Source organism: Desmodus rotundus, chromosome 4, assembly GCF_022682495.2.
Source record: "Desmodus rotundus isolate HL8 chromosome 4, HLdesRot8A.1, whole genome shotgun sequence".
Taxonomy (NCBI): domain Eukaryota; kingdom Metazoa; phylum Chordata; class Mammalia; order Chiroptera; family Phyllostomidae; genus Desmodus; species Desmodus rotundus.
Genome location: NC_071390.1, coordinates 52,662,447 through 52,676,340, shown reverse-complemented (window position 1 = coordinate 52,676,340; position 13,894 = coordinate 52,662,447). Strand labels below are relative to the sequence as shown.

Genomic DNA, 13,894 nt, shown 5'->3' with positions numbered 1-13,894 from the left:
AGGAGGAGGAAGGAAGAGGGGGAAGAAAGAGGAAGAAGAGGAGAGAAGAAACAACAACAAAGGAACATAGTTAAAAGAATAAAATGGCAATAAATACACACGTATCAATTAATCACTTTAAATGTAAATGGCCAAAATGCTCCAATCAAAAGACAGGGTGCCTGAAAGGATAAGAAAATAAGACCTATATATATGCCATCTCCAAGAGACTGACCTCAGAACAAAATACACAAACAGACTGAGGGATAGGAAAAGATATTTCATGTAAGTGGAAAGGGAGAAAAAGCTAGGATAGCAATACTTATATCTGACAAAATAGACTTTAAAACAGAGACTATAGTAGAGATAAAGGAAACAATCCAACAACAGGCTATAACCCTTATAAACATTTATGCATCCAACATAGGAGAATCCAAATATGTAAATCAAATCTTGATGGAAACACAAGGAGAGATTGACGGTAATATACTCATAGCAGGGGATTTTAACAACCCATTGACCTCAGTTGACAGATCTTCCAGAAAGAAAATCAGCAAAGAAACGGCAACCTTAAATGACACACTAAATCCGATATTTTAATTGATACCTTCAGAGCATTGAATCCTAGAGCAGCAGAATATACATTCTTTTCAAGTTTACATGGAACATATTCTAGGATAGAACATATGTTAGGACACAAAATAAGTCTCAAGAAATTTAAGAAGATTAAAATCATATCAACCATCTCCTCTGACCACAAGGGTTTGAAACTAGAAATCAATCACAAAGAAAAAACTATAAAAAACACAAAGAAATGGAGGATAAATAATATGTTACTAAATAATAAATGGGTTCATGAAATAAAGGAAGAAATCAAATGATTCCTTGAAACAAATGAAAATGAGAACACAACAATCCAAAACTATGGAACAGTCCTAAGAGGGAAATTCATAGCATCACAGGCCTACCTCAGGAAACAAGAAAAATCTCAAATAATGTAACTTATACTTAAAGGAACTAGAAAAAGAACAACCAAAGCCCAAAGTGAGTAGAAGAAAGGAAATAATAAAGACCACAGCAGATATAAACAAACCAGAGTCAAAAAAAATAATAATAAAATAAATCAATGAAACCAAATGCTGGTTCTTTGAAAAGATAAACAAGGTTGACAAACCTTTAACCAGACTCATCAGAAGAGAGAGGACCCAAATAAATAAAATCGGAAATGAAAAAGAAGTAACAGCTGACACCACAGAAATACAAAGGATTGTAAGAAAATACTACAAACATCTATATGCCAACAAATTGGACAATGTGAATGTAAATGGATGAAATCCTAGAAACATACAATATTCCAAAACTGAATGAGAAGGAACCAAAGAATCTGGACAGAAAGATTACAACTAGTAAAATTGAAGCAGTAGTTAAAAACTCTCAACAAACAAAAGCCTGGACCAGGTGGCTCACAGGAGATTTTTACCAAACATTCAAAGAAGAACTAACACCTATGCTTCTCAAAGCATTCCAAAAAATTCAAGAAGAGAGAAGACTCCATTTTATGCAGCCACATTATCCTAATTCCAAAACCAGATAAAAGCAATACAAAGAAAGAAAATTATAGGACAAGACCCTTCACTAACAGAGATGCTAAAACCCTCAACAAGATATTAGCAAACAGGATCCAGCAATACATTATAAGATCATACACTATGATCAAGTGGAATTTATTCTGGAGATGCAAAGTTGGTACAATATCCACAAATCAATAAACGTGATACAGAGCATAAACAAAATGAAGGATAAAATCACATAAAAATATCTACAGGTGCAGAAAAACACTTGATACAATCTAGCAACTATTTATGGTAAAAAAAACTCTTGGCAAATTGGGAATAGAGGGAATATACCTCAACATAATAAAGGTCATATATGACAAACCCACAGCCAATATCATACTCACTGGGTAAAAACCACAAACAGTTCCCTTAAGATCAGGAACAAGACAGGGATGTTCACTTTCAACACACTTATTGAACATAGTACTAGAAGTCCTAGCCACAGCAATCAAACAAAAAGACGAAATAAAAAGCCCAAATTGGAAAGGAAGAAGTAAAACTATCACAATTTGAAGCTGACATGATACTGTGTATAGAGAATCCTAAAGATTCCACCAAAAAACTACTAGAACTGACAAATAAATTCAGTAAAGTAACAGGATAGAAAATAAATATCAAAAAAAACCTGCTGCATTTTTATACAGCAATATTGAAGTATCAGAAATGGAAACTAAGAAAACAATCCCATTTCAAAAAAATTAAATATCTACAAATAAATTAACCAATGATGTAACAGGCCTGTATTCGGAAAACTGTAAGACACTGAAGCAAGAAGTCGAAGAAGACACAAATAAGTTAAAGCATATACCGTGTTCATGGATTGGAAGAATTAAAATCATTGAAATGTCCATACTATCCAAAGCAATCTAGATTCAATGCATTTCTATCAAGATACCAATAGCATATTTCACAGAACTTGAACAAACAATTCAAAAATTTATATGGAACCACAAAATTTCCAAATAGCCACAGTAATCTTAAGAAAGAAGAACACAGCTGGAGGAATCGCACTGCCTGATATCAATCTATACCAGGACATAGTAATCAAAACAGCATAGTACTGGCATAAATACAGACATATAAATCAATGGAACAGAATACAGAGCCCAGAAATGAGCCTTTATGATCAATTAATATTTGACAAAGGAGGCAAGAACATACAATGGGGCAATGATAGTCTATTCAATAAACGGTGTTGGGATAATTGAACAGATAAGATGCAAAAAAGTGAAACTAGACCAACTTCTTGCACCATGCACAAGAACAAACTGAAAGTGGATTAAAAATTTAGTGTAAGACTCGAAACCATAAAAATCCTGGAAGAGAACAATAGGCAGTAAAATCTCGGACATTTCTAGTAGCAATATTTTTTCTGATATATCTCCTCAGGAAATGGAAGCAGAAGAAAAATAAACAAACGGGACCACATTAAACTAAAAAGTTTTCCACAGCGAAAGAAACTATCAACAAAATGAAAAGATAACCCACCAAATGAAAGAACATATTCTCCAATGATAGACCTGATAAGGGATTAATATCCAAAATTCATAAAGAACTCATATAACTCAACACCAAAAAATAACCAATTAAAAAGTAGGCAGAAGACCTGAATAAACGCTTCCCCAAAGAGGACATTCAGATGGCCAATAGACATGAAATGGTGCTCAACGTCTCTAATCATCAGAGAAATGCAAATTAAAACCACAATGTGATATCATCTCATACCTGTCAGAATGGCTATCATCAGTAAATCAACAACTAAGTATTGGTGAGGATGTGGAGAAAAGGGAACCTTTGGGCACTGTGGGTGGGAATGCAGATTGGTGCAGCCACTGTGGAAACAGTATAGAATTGAAAATGGAACTGCCTCATGACCCAGCTTTTCCACTTCTGGGAATGTATCCGAAGAAACGCAAAACACTATTTACTATAGCCAAGATCTGAATGCAGCCCAAGTGTTCATCAGTAGGTGAGTGGATAAAAAAAGTGCTGGTATATTTGCACATCTAGTTAACAACATAAACTAACAAACAAAATAGAAATATACTCATAGAGAGAGAACAGAATGAAAGCTGTCAGAGGGAAATGCAAATTTCCCTTTGGGGAATTTTGTATTTCCCTTTTTTGCATTTGTTAGGGGCTTGCAGGACTGGGTGAAAAAACTAAAGGGACTAAGAAAAAAACCCTCTTAAGCATAGACAGCAGTATGGTGATTGCGAGAGAGAAAGGGGGGGGTAGGTCAGGAGGTAAGATAAACAGTGATGGAAGATTTGACTTGGGGTGGTGAACACACAATACAACATCCAGATGATGTATTGTAGAAATGTACAGTTGAAACCTATACAATTTTATTAACCAATGTCACTGAATAAATTCGGTTAAAAAGTGAAAGGAAATAAAAATTTTTTTAAAAGACTTCTAAGAACACAAAATGTAACGAACATAAAATAAAATAAATCACATCAATGAATTTGACTAAATCAAAATTTAAAACTTCTTCTCCCAAAAGACGTTGCATTGGCTGGTGTGGCTCAGTGGACTGGATGCCAGCCTGAGAACCAGAAGGTCGCAGTTCATTCCCATTCAGGGCACATGCCTGGATGGCAGGCCAGGTCCCCATTTGGGGGCATGCCAGAGGCAACCACCACACACTGATGTTTCTCTCCCTCTCTTTCTTCCTCCCTTCCCCTCTCTCTAAAAATAAATAAGTTTAAAAAAGAAAACAGAAAGGCATGACTCAGGGAGAAAATATTTGCTACATATATAAGTGTGTGTGTGTGAGTGTGCATAAAATCTGACAAATAATTTGTATTCAGAATATAAAAAAAACCTACAAATCAGTAACAACAACAACAAAAAAACCTCAATCAAACTATAGGAAAAAGATTTGAACTCTCAGCTCAAAAGAAAAGATAAGCAAATGGCTTATAATCACATCATTGCCATCAAAGAGCTACATATTAAAACCACAATGAAATACTACTATACATCCACCAGGATGTGAAAATCAAAAATGCCACCCATTGTCAAGAAGGTGGAATTACTAGAACACTAATAACACCTTTGGTGGAAATTTCAATGTGTTTAGTTTTCCATTTTGGGAAAGTTTGGTGATTTCTGAAGTTAAACATATATCTTAGGACACAGCTATTCCATACCTAGGTATTTACCCAACTCTACCTAAAGGCTTATGCAAACATGTTCATAGCAGCTTTATCTGTAATAACCAAAAACTGGAAACAACCCAAAGTCCATCAACAGGAGAATTGTTGCTATTTCCACACAACTGAGTATTACTCAACAATGAATATGAAGAAACCGTTGATACATCAAAATGGATGAATCTAAAAACTACATTGAACAATAATCAGATAACAGTAATCAGACACGAGTAGTATTTACCATATGATTCCATTTATATAAAGCTCTAGAATAGGCAAAATGAATCTCTACTGAGAGAAGTAAAGAAATGGTTGCCTGGGTGGGGCAGAGAGCAGGATGGACTAAAAAGAGGCAAGAGAGAATTTTTCTGGGGAGAGGAACGTTTTATATGTTGATCTGGGTGGTATCTACACAAATTTTTTTTCAAAATTCAGTGAACTTGGGATCCGTGATTTTACTATACGTAAAATCAATTACATTTTGGCATTTGTTTTTATTTAAGTGAATAGACTGAGGAAATATTTGTGTCCCTTAGACTATGGAAGGCCAATCTTTCCATTTGTGTTCTAGATTCCATGCCTTCTTGCATACTCAAGGAAGTGATCTCGTCCCTCTCTGTCCAGCATCATTTATTTCTTCACTTTCTATTGGATCATTCTTTTCAGCATACAAATATGTTCAAATTTCAGCCCCTCTCAAGTCCACATATACCTCCACCTATGATTATCCCTGCTCCCAATTCAGTAAAAACACTTCTAAAAGATTGTCTAGCCCTGGCCGGGTAGCTCAGTCGGTTGGAGCCTTGTCCCGATACCCCAGTCAGGGCACATACAAGAAGCAACCAATGAATGTATCAGTAAGTGGAACAACACATCAGTGTTTCTCTCTCTCTCTCTCCAACCAATAAATTTTAAAATATATATATTGCCTATGCTGTTAAATAGCAAGTTCCCCTTAACTAAATAAAATTATTCATTTTTTAAATTCAACTTTCAGGAGCACATGTGTGGCATAATAATGACTAACACATAGCAATTTGCAGCTATAAAACATTTTTATATATGTTATCAACTTTAAATCTTCGCAATAATTCTACAGGGTAGGTACTGCTATTATCTCAGTTTAATAGGAAGAGGTTCAGAAAGGTTTTATAACCTGCCAAAGGTCAGAAACCAAGTAAGTGATTACTAACTTCAAAGCATGCACTTTCTTATTCAGTATACTACATTGAGACACTAAGAACTCTCTTAATACAATAAAAATGTCTGACCAATGAAAAATACCCAAAATCTATCATCTACAGGGGAGGACCCTAAAAAATGGAATTTGTTTCTAAAAAAAGTTGTGTATTCTTACACATTTAAACTACAGTCACCTTCAAAATACTCTCCAATTGATGCAATACACCTATCAACATTTTTTTTCCACTGCTCAAACAGCTTTTGAACTTGGCGATTTTGATGCCTTTTAGTGCTTCTGCCCGTTTTCATTTCACCTCTTCCCCGACAGCAAAGCATTTCCCCTTGAGGAGTTTTTTCATCAGGGAAAACAAAGAAAAATGTCGCTCAGGGTCAGAAAAAGTGAATAGGGAGGGTAGGGAACAGGGCTCTTGCCCTTTTTGGTCAAAAACTGCTGAACACTCAGCATGGTGTGGGCAGGTGCGCTCTAAATCACCCATCATGAAATGGGCAAACGCACTGAATCTTCAAAAAAAAAAGTCACTAAAACTGAACACAGCCTCTCACAACAAAGACAGCCAGTACACTGAAACAGATGGGTTCCTACAACACCCACCTAGTGGGGGAAGCCTGTACTACAAGGGGCCCACCCTCCAGGAGATAATTTAGGGTTTTGGGGCGGTCCTCCTTCGTATATGCCCTGACTGCTGTGGATCAGTGGGTTGGGTGTCGTCCCACAAACTGAAGGGTTGACAGTTCGATTCCCAGTCAGGGCACACTGCTAAGTTGCGGGCCAAGGCCACAGTTGGGTGGGTGCAAGAGGCAACCCATCGATGTTTCTCTCATGTATCATTGTTTCTCTCCCCTCTCTCTCCTTCCCCTCCCCTTTCTATAAAAATAAATAAAATCTTTTTTTAACTCTATCATATGTATATAATTATCTTATAGTCCTATTTCAAATAACATTTCAACAACCAACGTCTACTACAACAAAATTATTATAGTGTATAAGTGTATGACGAGAGTAAATGAAGAGCTATTAATAATTATGCCAGGGTAACAGGCATGATCCAGGATTACCCTGGGAAACTGGGATATATGGCATCCTACTTATAAGCTAGCTTTGCTATTTGAAAATAAGAATCCTTTTTTATGGTTTATTAAAGTATTATTTTTTATGAATGAACATTTGCTCTGATTCCAAGTAACATGGTAGTCTTCACATTTAGGGAGGAGGTTAAGGGCTAAAAGCTATCGGGAGAGACCCAATTCTGAATTTGGTCAGATATACTTGGATATTGGTGCTGCTAAAAATTTAACTTCAGAATATTAGTAGCTAAATGACTGAACTGATAAGCTAAATGTTTGAAACCTACAGAGTGTTCTATTAACTAAGCAGTATTGTGACTTACAGGAATTGACCAAGGGAAAGAAAAATCATTTCATAGAACAAAGACCAGATATTGTGCAGTAATGTGACTTATGCTAGAAAAATATCTAAATGAATACAGCCACAAAAATAATGTTAAAGGGAAGAAAAATAAAGTGATACAATACTGCCAGTAAAAAATTAAAAACTCAACAGGAAACATTTGTTTAGCATTTCAGATGAATAAAAGTTACCTAACAGTCAATTATAATAATCAATGACTTCAGATAAATATTTCTAGTGTATGCCACTCCCAGCCCAAACACAGACTGATCAATGAGTCTGCCATTCACTGGCGGAGAAATAATTTTCCATGAGGTATCAGACATATAGTTATAAGCCTCTATGGGGTATTCAGAAGACATCACTAATGGTTTAAATTCTTTACTACCTAGGAGGGTATTACAATATTTTTAATAACAATTTTAAATCAAGTAAGTATAAAGAGGTAAAGAGACATGATTGTTAAGCAATGTTACAGAAAAGGGTTAACATTCAGTCTAGACAATCATTTAGGTTCTGTTTTATCTTTGACAGTTGTGCTTAATGTAGCAATACTGTGGCTGGAAAGATTTGGAGTTAGAAAACCTTGTATGCTTTTCAAACAAAGATGACCTATTTATAAATATGAGCATTAACAGCTGACAACATTGCACAGTTCTGTAAGAGAAGGATTCCTTAGTTCTTCAAAATACAGCATTTCATAAATGAAACAATTTCATTTTATGTTAAAAGTTCATTTGCCGCTCTAGGAAGTCCCACACAGAAAAGTCTGTGCAGTAATCTGAAATTTACAATTCTTATAAAAGGTACAAGTCCTGAAATGAGCTTGCATATCCTGTTTAAGGATTCTAAAGAAACCAGCTCAACCAAGTAAGGCAGTTTCAATCTTAGCCAGATTTTAGTCTCCACATGAATGAATGTTCTCCATCTCAGCGGCTTGGCAGATCTTGTTGGATGCACTGCAAAGTCTTGAGTGTTAGAAGAAAATATCCTAGGACCCCACCCACAGCCCACATAAATTTTCCAGTGTAGGCCAACCCACAGAAGTGGTTCCAGAATCATCATGTAGGACACAGTCATGTAGAGTCCCAGAATAGTCTTTAACCAAACCTGACCTGTCTAGGCAGGCCAAAGAATAGGGCTCCTCAGCTCTACAGCAAACACTCTCCCAGTCTCCCTACGTCATTTCCCCAGTCTTCTCTGGCACAAACACAAGCTGTAAGCAATGCCCAAAACCAGACTCAGACACTGATGGTAGGGGAAAAAGGCAATGTTCACAGGGGTATTTTGAAATAGTGTTGCTCAGTGAAAAGTGCATAAAGTAGTTGTCAGAACAGCTAAGTTCTCTTAAGCTCTACTACTGCCTACCTAGGAAATATTACCTGTGGGCCTCAAGGGCCAGTACAAAGAGTAAAATGCTTGCTAAGATTCTCTTCTAGTCCTCTCATTCTATGTTTTCCTATCCTACTGGGTCAATTAAAAATAACAAAAGCCGTCAATTTACCAAATGTGTTCTATCATTTCCCAAATTAAGACCAGTTGGAGTCTGATATACATAACACAGGATGAAAGTTGTTATTCAAGGCTAAATGGTTTCAGAGACTATAAATTGAGACTCTTCATCAGTAATGATGGAGTAGAGTAGAATACAAATAATAAAAGTTAAAAAAAAACAGTATCTTCAGTCAAATTCATTCAAAGATCTTTAAAAAAAAACATTTCTTTCATTTAAATCTTATTTAGGAATTCCTAACAGTTGAATGCTACACTGGAAAGCGTATTGAGGCAGGTGTCTAGAGATCTGGGTTTAGTTAAAGATACGCAACTATTTTATATAAACGTCTATAAATCACAGTATCTCCTGGCTTCAGCTTCTTCAACTGTAAAATGAGGGAATTAGGTAAGCTTCCTTCCTGTCTAAAATCTAAGATTTAACTTTGCTTTTCAGATGGCACCATTCTCTAAGGGCTCAAATAGCTTTTAACAAGAAGTGAATGCTGGCTGCATTTATAAAATGCCTCAAAATTTAAAAGCACTTTCATACCTCCTCAACAACACTGTGGGATACACATTAATGTTAGCATCACCGTCACTGGTTTGTTTATATCACTAAACAACTGTCCAGAGAAGGAAAAAAAAGAGAGAGAAAACAATCTGTAATTCAGGGAAAGACTCTCAGTTAGCACCCAGGTATGTTGAGCACTGGTCCTCACTGGTTTCCAATCATATATTCTGTCATATATTTAGCAATAAGTATTTGTAAGTGTGATATAAAAGAACATTAAACATGTAGTCAAATTCTGATAGCCTGTGACCTAGTTCGCTCTCTTTCCCAGCAATCGTGGGTCAATAATCTATCTTTAGGGTTACTATTAGACTGGGCACAAAATGGGAACATGCCTAACATGATTGTGAGAACTAAGGTATGACATAATTGCATTAAACTCAGTCCTCACTGGGAACTGCAGGTGATTTTCAACTCATTCAAAACTGTCACTACATGCAGAGCTGCTTCAACTGCAGTAGTCTCTCTGCCTACCCCCGAACCTAAATCGCCATGTGCCTTGTAGGACTAGAGGAAAGAAAAGAGTTACTACAGTTGTCTCTCACAATACTTCATAATTTTTGTTCATCAAAGCAGCTCTTTCAGGAAATTTAAATAGTATATTGTTTCTATAAAGGCATCATGCAGAGCACTGGATTATGGATATTTGGATTTAATTCCTAACTCTGATACTGATTTTGCACAAAGCACTCAACTCTTCTTGGCCTCAGTTTCCTCAGGTGTAAAATGTGGCAGCTGGTTTGGCTGACACTTAAAAATCTTTTTTCATGGGGAGAAAAGGCATACAACTGTAATTGAATAACAATAAAAATTTAAAAAAAAAAGAGAGAGAGAGATTAAAAAAAAATCTTTTTTCAAGCCATGGCCCTATAGATCAAGACCTATAAAATGCAGCCCTAACTGGCATGGCTCCGTTGATTGAGCGTCGTCTTGCACAGCAAAAAGTCGCTGGTTCAATTCCCAGTCAGGGCACATGCCTGGGTTGTCAGCCCAGTCCCCAGTTGAAGCACATGTGAGAGGCGACTGATCGATGTCTCTCTCACACACTTATGTTTCTCTTCCTCTTTCTCTTTCCCTTCCCCTCTCTCTAAAAAACATAAATAAATAAAATCTTTAAAAAAGACTATACATGCAGACTAACATTTGATTAAAAAACAGCATAAATGTACTTTATTAGCAGTTGCCTATCCTCCCATTGATAAGTTAAATAAGGCGGGTGTCAACCTTTCAGACAGTCTTTTGAACACAATAATCACACAAACCCATTAAAAGATGCACCTTGTTGCCACTTGCCAAGCAGTAGAAGCTTTAAATTTGGGTGTTTCTCCAATGAAGAGTAACCAGTAAGACAAAGGTCAATTAAAATTGGGTCCACATAAGAACTGATCTTAATAGAGAAAGTAATTGAACCACAACCTAATTAGCAGCAGGTTCCAATAATGAAAGCAGACGTGGGAGTGGAAAGGGGAATTAACTTGGTTTGACGGCACACTCTTAATCATCCTAAAATACTGTTAGCATTGAATGCTAGACTTATATGTCCCAGTATGCCGGTAATTTACTGTAAAACTTTTCCTCATGAGTCTCCATGTTTCAGCACCTGAATTTCTCCTTCTGCATAATGAAATTAAGTAGTCTTTGTCTGTTAGTACTGAACTATGCAATTTAAGAAAAAGAAACGGTATCCAAGTTCAGCACAGTTGAACCTTACCTTACCTGAGAGTTAAGTTCTCAAGTCATCTCAAATATTGTGTAGTCAAAATAACCACTGAGAAACTGTTAAACCACCAGGACTTAGGCTGCTTGAAGCTCAGACCAAAAAATTAACTTATTCTCTTCACTTTTGTGCTGTGGCCTCCCCCTTTCTCTGGGACACTGAAGGCCAAGGTCTACTTTAAAAGAGGGAGGTTAGAACACTGAGTAAATAAGGCAATTTATCTCTTTTTATAAATAGTTGCATTAGTATAAGTTAAACATTTAGTCAATGATACATGCAGAAATTGGGCAAGCCCATTATCCTATTGCCATTGACAAAGAACCTTCAGCTCTGGCTGGTGTCGGGCAGTGGATTGAGCACTGGCCTGTGAACCAAAGGGTTGTTGGTTCGATTCCCAAGTCAGGGCACATGCCTGGGTTGTGGGCCAGGTCCCCAGTAGAGGGAGCATGAGAGGCAAACCACACATTGATATGTCTCTCCCTCTCTTTCTCCCTCCCTTCCCCTATGTCTAAAAATAAACAAATAAAATCTTTTGGAAAAAAAGAGAGAAAAACAAAGAAGAATCTTCAAAACTCTGGATGAGCAACCGGGGGGTGGGGGGAATCTCCTGTTTGTTACCTTCATTATACACCTATTATTTGACAAAACTCCTTTCACCTTTGACTTGCACATAAGTAAACAGATGGTGAGTACCAATTCCACTAGCAAGCAAACATTTTAGGGACACACAATTTCATAACTTTGGGGCAATCTAACTGCATCAGTGAAGGGCCAACTTTGCAGGTCTGCTCCCGGCCACCAATGAAGTTCTGTCAGAAGGTATGACATGCGGCATGGACACACGCGGAGCATGTCACATTTACTCAAAGGGGAAAGGTAGCTATGTTTTGTTTTGTTTTTCCCTGAGAAATTCACTGCACACACAAGCAAGCTTCAAACCTTGGAATCTGGGTGAGGGTCACCCCAGCTGTGCAGCTACTTACAGGATCCCCCATGTGCCACAGACCCAAAAACTTCTGAGAAAAGCAGAAACGACCAAATGGAAAGTGCAGAGAGAATCTCCAGCATGAGCGAGACCAGTGGCACGGGGAGGCTCCGGACCACCCAGGAGAAGGGGCGACAGTTCTCCGCCAGTCGGGAGGCTAACGCCCAGTAAGCAAGCAGTTTTGGCTGTCGCCCTCTCTCAGTACCTGAGGGACGTCATGGCTTCACCTTCCTGCCCCACGCAACAGCGCTGGCGTCCGATGCTCTGCGTCCGCGCGGGCAGCAGCAGCAGCAGCAGGTACCACAGCAACTGCTTCTGTGCTCAGGCACTCAGCGACCGGAGCGCGTCCTCACACACCCCTGCACGGGCAGCCCACGCGCTGATTGGCCGAGCCCGCAGGGGGAGGACGCACCGCCCCTGGCCCGAAGCCGGAGAGGAGCCGCAGGCGCTGCGGGCTACCACGTGCCACCCGCGCGTCTGGTCCTGGTGAGCTGGCACTTGGGCTGGCAAACTGGCTAGCCGGCGCGGTGAACATCTTGAGCCCTGGTAGGAGCGTTCTCCCCACTGCCGGCTTACGCGGCATGAGGTCGGGTGCCCGCCTCAAAAATGGCTACCCGACTGCCAGCGGGTTATCAGTCACATGGCCAAGGTCTACCTAGGCGAGCTCAGGTCGTTTTACCGGGACCTGAGACGGGGACGCTATCCGGGCAATCTTCAGAGATGGGGTTTAACAGCCTGCAAAACCCTTCTGCAGAAGAAAAGCTGCAACCGTCTGGGAAACCTCAGACCGGGAAAAATCCAACGCCAGGCAACGGCAGCACCATAGGCTAAATTCGAGCTCGCAGCGTTAGTCAATGGCTAAGTCCGATGATCCCCAAACGTTCTTGGACTTCAGAAACACATAGAACAGCTTATTTAATGTGTAAATGTCCAGGGCTCACTGGAAACTTTGTGAATCAGAATCTAGAAGTGTGAGACACGGACAATGGTACTTGTAGTGAATGTACCCCGGGATCCATGTACACACCTAAAGTTTAAAAGCTCTCGTTCAAACAAGCCTACTCGGACTATCCTACTTGTCAAACTTAATTGTTAGATTACCTAACTTTTCTGAAAAATGTGCAGCCCTCTGAAGCAAGCATCTATCTAATGCCTTAAGGGGAAACAGCTGGAAGGACCCTAACTCCTGGCCCTAATCTTACAATTTAGTGGGGTTAAAGGGTTAAGAGGCTGATTCTGAACCACTGATACAAGTTAAATTAACTCCAACTGCTGGAAGGATGGGGGGGGGTTGGGGAAGGGAGTAAGGAGATATCAGTAAACGTTTTATGACCTAAATAGCTTTTCTTTATTCCCTCTTTATTCTCTGACAGTATTTCTATTAACAGACTCCAAGCTCCACTGGCCATATAGGATGGTGATCAATGTCTAAAAATCAGCTACATTATAAACACAACCCATCATATAATATTGAAATGTACTATATTGTGACCAAAAGAATTTAATTTTTAATTCTATTTTAATTAGTTTACATTTTAAAACCAAAGCAATGTAAAATATTTTTCCATTAAACACAATTTGGTTTTGATTGGACTACATTTCACCTTTTAACTTGACATTTTCTCATCCAAACTGAGACAATGTAAATATAAAATATGTACCAAATTTTTCAAAACAGTATAAAAATATATAGAAAATGTCTCAATAATTTATATTGATTAGATGTTTATATTTTGATATATTGAGTTGAATAAAATATT

General features: G+C 38.1%; 1 protein-coding gene across 2 annotated transcripts in view; it reads right to left on the bottom strand.

Moving 5' to 3' along the window:
• Positions 1–13,894, bottom strand: part of ADK (adenosine kinase) — a 581,524-nt gene that overhangs the window by 538,496 nt on the left and 29,134 nt on the right. Inside the window, exon 1 of one of the 2 annotated variants that reach the window (XM_024561378.4) lies at positions 12,340–12,503. The exons of the other annotated variant lie outside the window; for it this stretch is intronic. Coding sequence (XP_024417146.1) covers positions 12,340–12,353 — 14 coding nt within the window. The 5' untranslated portion in view covers positions 12,354–12,503. Of the gene's footprint in view, positions 1–12,339; positions 12,504–13,894 lie in introns of those variants that run through there. 2 annotated transcript variants of the gene reach the window in all.